General features: G+C 27.4%; 1 protein-coding gene across 1 annotated transcript; it reads left to right on the top strand.

Annotated features, from left to right (window-relative positions):
* The first annotated feature begins 581 nt into the window (after nt 1-581).
* On the top strand, nt 582-1,484 carry LOC112766289 (plastocyanin). The gene has a single exon (XM_025812199.2). It carries the CDS (start codon nt 851-853, stop codon nt 1,361-1,363), a length of 513 nt encoding a protein of 170 aa, XP_025667984.1. The 5' UTR covers nt 582-850; the 3' UTR covers nt 1,364-1,484.
* Nucleotides 1,485-6,000: the final 4,516 nt, after the last annotated feature.

Here is a 6,000-nt window from a genome sequence, read left to right as displayed (position 1 = left end):
AAATTAATATTTTTTACAAAAATATTTAGAATCATAAATAAACGTTACCAAGTTAGTATTCATACATATTATAAATAAATATAATTAAATTACATTATATATAATTATAATCTTAAATAATTATTTAATATAATTGAATTATATTTTATACTCTTAAGTTGTTAGATAATTATTTTTTATATATCATCGTGTGCATAAAATTATAGGAATAGATGAGAGTACATAAAAAGTATTTGATGAATCTATAATTATTATTGTCTAGGAACATTACAAAAACCAACAAATAATGCTTTTGTTAAGTAAAAGACTATCAAACAATGAATACAATAGATATATCTCCTATTGATTTTGAGTACTCAAATACGCAATTTTCATTCTTGTATTTTTTAAGTTCTCAAGCAAATTAACATTTAAAAATGTTTAATTGGATGAGAAGAAACAATGGTGTTTAAACAATCAAAATTCTTCCATTTATCTAATTAAAATTTATTATTTTAATTTATTTTTAACTTGATACTTGTACTCTCTACATTCTCCTCTAAAGATTGTACCTCAACCTCACCATAAAATTTGAAAAAAATCTAATCCACGTCATAGGATAACATTCCATCTGACCAATAACAACAATCCTCATAAGATAACACAAGACACTAGAGCTCAGAATCCTTATCGACTACACCCACTCTCTATGTATATCACTCATTCTTCAGCGCATCTCAACCACACAAACATCAATCTAAACCTCCGTCCAATCCTCAATGCTATAAAGTATAAAGAATCACTCTCCTTCCGTGTCTCTCATTTTATTCACTTATAATTTACCAGAGGCAGATAAGTTTAATCTTCAAACATGGCCACCGTCACTAACTCCGCAGCCGTTACCATTCCATCATTCACGGGACTAAAGGCAACTGCAACAAATGCCACCACCAAAGTTAGCACCGGAGTTAAGGTGTCAGCAGCCCAGTTTCCAAGGGTCAGCGTGAAGGCATCGCTCAAGGACGTTGGAGTAGCTGTTGTGGCCACCGCTGCCAGCGCAGTGCTAGCCAGCAACGCCATGGCTATTGAGGTCTTGCTCGGTGGTGATGACGGGTCTCTGGCTTTTATCCCAAAGGATTTTTCAATTGCTGCTGGGGAGAAGATCGTATTCAAGAACAATGCTGGTTTCCCACACAATGTTGTGTTCGACGAGGACGAGATTCCCAGCGGAGTGGACGCATCAAAAATCTCAATGTCTGAAGAAGACTTACTCAATGCACCTGGTGAGGTTTATAGCGTTACTTTGAGTGAGAAAGGAACCTACTCTTTCTATTGTTCCCCTCACCAAGGAGCTGGTATGGTTGGAAAAGTCACCGTTAACTAGATGCCTTTTTTAAGGGCCTTTTTATCTTATAGTTTTGTGTTAATTTTGTCTATGTAAAAGAGTTTAATTAATGGATATTGCTGTGAGATACTATTGTATGAGATGAAATATTATTATGCCATGTCCTATGTAATACTCTTCATTTACTTAATTTGGGGTTTAGTCACAAAAAAAAAATTTGGGGTTTAAAAATTGTTTCCTCTTCAACCAAACTTTAAAATTTAAACTAGTGAAATAGTCCGTCCTAAAGCACAACGATGATACAAGTGGATCACTATAAGTCGTTCTATTGTCGAATACATGAAGTTTAAGTATGCGAGTGAGAATTGTTTGTTGATATAATAAGCATATATGTAATTTATCGAGAACATATAACAATCACATATATACACATGAATGTAAATTAACACATTGGTAATTATAAGAGTTGAAATTTTTCTTATAAACAACATTTAAAGTATCACAATCTCCAAATAACTTGTGAAAGAGGAATCAGATTAGAAGCATCCAATAATAAAAAATAGAAAAATAAATTAAAAAATTAATATTTTTGATAAAAATATTTAGAATTATGAATAAATATCTTAGTTATCAAGTTATTATTTATATATATTTCAAATAAATATAATTAAATTATATTATATATAATAATAATTTTAAATAATTATTTGATTGTCAGACAAATTTTTAATTGGATTAAATTTCATACATTTAAATTGTTTAAGTTTGAGTAAAATATTAATCATCATATGTATAAAATTATGGGAGTACATGGAAGTACACAAAAACATTAAATTTATGTTCTTTCAAATAATTGACCTAAAAATATTTTTTTTAGACTTTTAAATCCAACCAAATGATATTTGTTACCATCAAAATAGAGTTTATTATTTTCTAATTAAACTCAACATATATAAATGCTAGTGTTAAGTCATGACGGATTTGGTAAGAAAAAAAAAAAAAAGACTTGGTTTGCACTTTCTGAAAAACTTCTACTCTATTATTCTTTTTCTAGAGACTAATGGATTGGAGATAAAAACAGAAAATCTCATACATATAAACTATGTTATGTAAATCAGATGAGATATACATGGACATGGTTGATATAATTGTTTAAAAATTAAAATAATAGCCGATTTTTTTGTAATTATTAATTTCTCTAGAAAAATAATTATATATTTTGTACCTAATACGAAGTACTAAAGTGAGTGCCAAACAAAGTTCTAACCTGAAATAAAATTAAACTCTTACAACTTGTTATGTTACTGTCTAGCTAATGGACTTTAGTTTTTACCCTTTAAATTTACAAGTTGTTAGAAGCAAGTGGTCACATAAAGCATCCAGTACCCTAAGGCCACTAGGGTTGCAACTTGTAAAGTTACAATGAATAATTCTGCTACCAAAACTTTTAGTTGATTTGTTTTAAGGATTTTTCTAGGGTGGAGAAAGTATAAACAAGTTCTTTAAGAATTAAGGAGAACATGTCATTTTTGTGACTATAATAATTTTTCTACATTAGTTTTTAATATTATATGGTTGGCTTTTAACTTGGTAAAATTATAATAATGAATTAGAAGATGGCCCAATAATGCTAGTAATTTTACTGTATAAATTTAGTAGAAAAAATATGGACCTATTTGTAATAAACATATATTTAGTAAAATTAATTTATTATATATATATATATAAGTAAATATCAAATTTAAGAAAAAAGTAATCAGCTTTCTCTATTTTTTATATTGATAAAAAAATTAGTATTAATTTTGTTTGCTTTGCTTTAGTAGTACAAAATATATATATATATAATTAGTTTAAATCTTTCAACAAAATTATTAGCAAAAGTAAATATTAAATTTAAAAGTCTTTTACAAATGGTGTAATTTGTATATGAAGAATAGTAGAAAGTTTGTAGATTTTATTATTTTTAGTTAGCCGTTAGCCATTAATATTTAAAAATGTAATATAAAAATATATTACTGAATTATTAAACTAAAAGGATTATGTATATGGCTAAAAATATTGGTCAAAATTATAAATTATAGTGGTTCTTAATTTTTTTTGTATTTATTCAAACTGATTATTAGATAAGGAAAAACAACTATTTGTATCCATAAACTTTACGAACGCCGACAAAAATACCCATAAAAAAAATTAACGTTGTTTGATGGATTTCGTACGACAAAAGTACCCAAATCCTAAATTTATGTTGACTTTTTAATAAAATTCTAGAATTACCCCACCATTATCTTCAACATCAATTCCCAACTCTCTCTTCTTTTCCAAGTCAAACTTTCACATCCCTCTATTACCACCACCTTAACCACCTTCTTTTTTCTCTGCTACTCCACCACCGCTACCATGACGGCATTTCCATCTTCATGAACCCATCTCCAAAAAACTTGATCATCGACACCACCTCTCCAACCGGATCCCTCTCTCCTCTTCCCCAAACCATGCGTCATCTTCGTCACGGTCAACACCACGCACCTCCATTGCCGTTGTGGTTATCGGAGTCATTCTCTGACTTAACAAGTATCCTAACATAAATATGATTGAAGATTTCTAAGAAATTTTGAACAATGAATACACTCAATTGGTTCAATTTGGATATAGATAGAAATAAATAAATTATTAATTACAGAAGATTTGTTCAACTTCGTTAATTATATAATAAATTTGTAATTTGTACGACTGTAAATATAGGATCTTCCTTCATGGAGTCCATGAGCTTGAAGTGGATCTAGGAGGAGTTGAATCGCACCACAGGAAGGGACCTTGCGCGCTGGATCTTGGTTCAGTCTCGCTTCCGGAGTTTCTCCATCTTGTGGCGGCATTAGACGGCGTCTTGGCCAGAGGTATAGGTGATCTGTGCATGGGCTTGAGGCGGCGTTGGGGCCGCCGCGGAGTTTGGGTGGCTGCAATTGAAGGTGGCAGCGTTGCGTGAGAATGGATGGATTACCTGGTTGCCTTCTTGTCATTTTTGTCATCGTCAACGCGTGGAAAGATGGCGGTAGTGGTGGTTAGTGGAGTAGTAGAAAATAGAAGGTGGTTAAGGTAGTGGCAATGGAGGTGTTTAAGATTTGGAAAAGAAGAGAGTAGGGGTTGAAGATAATGGTGGGGTAATTTTAGAATTTTATTAAAAAATCAACATAAATTTAGGATTTGGGTACTTTTATCGTACGGAATCCATCTTTGATAGATACAACGTTAGTTTTCTTCTTTAATGGATATTTTTGTCAACATTCATAAAATTTATGGGTACAAATAGTTATTTTTCCATTATTAGTAACTACATAGATCATGAGTAATACAAATATTTAAAATACAGTGTTATTATTTAACTGCTCTAGTTATTATTGGTATAATGCTATTAATTAAGTAAATAGAGTCTTTAATTGTTTTTAATATATTTAAAATGAAAAAAAAATTCAACTTTTCTATGATTGTAAATTAATATAGTAATTAAACATAAAGAGATTACACATATGTCGTAATCCTTTTAAAATTAATAAAACAAAAATATATTAGCCAAATCTGCACTCATAATATAAAATTTAAATGTTTATACAAATACATGCATAAAAAAAAAAACATTTACATACACAAGTAGGTAAGTCACGAAATGAAACTTTATTTAAATTAAAACGGGTTGAAAAAGCTGTAAAGACGATCACCATAAACAATTTTATAAAATTTAAAATTTTTTACTGTAACATTTTTTTATGACTATTGTAATTATTATATTTGTATAAAGTTTAAAATTTTAATTGCACTTGTTACATTTTATTACGGTATAACTAAGATAACGAATAAGATTGAAAATAATGAATATAAAAAAAGTTTTTAAATTTTATAAAAAAAATTAGTTGTAATTATTAATTTAGTTGTACTTGTTATTTTAGTTTTATTGATAATTACGATTCTAATATGCATTTATAATTATTGTAATCATTTTTATAAAATTTAAAAGTTCTTATTGTACAAATAGTTACAGCTAAAATAATAAATAAATTAATTTTTTATTCAATTATATGAATTTAACGAATTTTTTTAAACAAAATTAATTGACAAATTGAAAGGATGGCATTTAAAATTTAAATACATGATTAATTATGATGTTTTAATACTATTTATATTTATACTTAGAATTGTGCTTATCAATTTAAATTAAATAATATTCAATTATTAGTTATAATTTAGTAAATCTTTAGAAATGATAAATAAGTAGTAATCAATTAAAATTATTTTTTTTTATCATAATCAATTAAAATTATTTGCGGCCGAAGTAGTTCCTAAATTATTTTTTAGTCTTGTAAAACTAAATATACAAGTATTTTTGTAGCAATAAAGTAAAAAAAAAGTTTTTATTTGTACCATAGTGAACAAATTTTTAATAAATCAGAAGAAAATATTTAATTTTTTTATAATAATAATAATAGAAATAATAATAATAATAAAATAATAATAAAATATAATAATAACACTAGTAGTAATAAATTAATAATACCATTATAAGTTATAAATAAAAAATAAAAAATAATAATAGAGTATAAAATGGAGTAGGTTTTTTGTAGTGGTAATTTTTTAAATTTTAGACTTTTTGCGAAAATCTTATATATAAATCACTTCTTTAAATA

This window comes from Arachis hypogaea, chromosome 17, assembly GCF_003086295.3.
Source record: "Arachis hypogaea cultivar Tifrunner chromosome 17, arahy.Tifrunner.gnm2.J5K5, whole genome shotgun sequence".
In the NCBI taxonomy this organism is placed as follows: domain Eukaryota; kingdom Viridiplantae; phylum Streptophyta; class Magnoliopsida; order Fabales; family Fabaceae; genus Arachis; species Arachis hypogaea.
This window is presented reverse-complemented; position numbering and strand designations above follow the sequence as displayed.

Bases quoted from the DNA above. Each gene is read 5' to 3' on its own strand.
- LOC112766289 (XM_025812199.2), top strand. From the start codon at position 851: ATGGCCACCGTCACTAACTCCGCAGCCGTTACCATTCCATCATTCACG.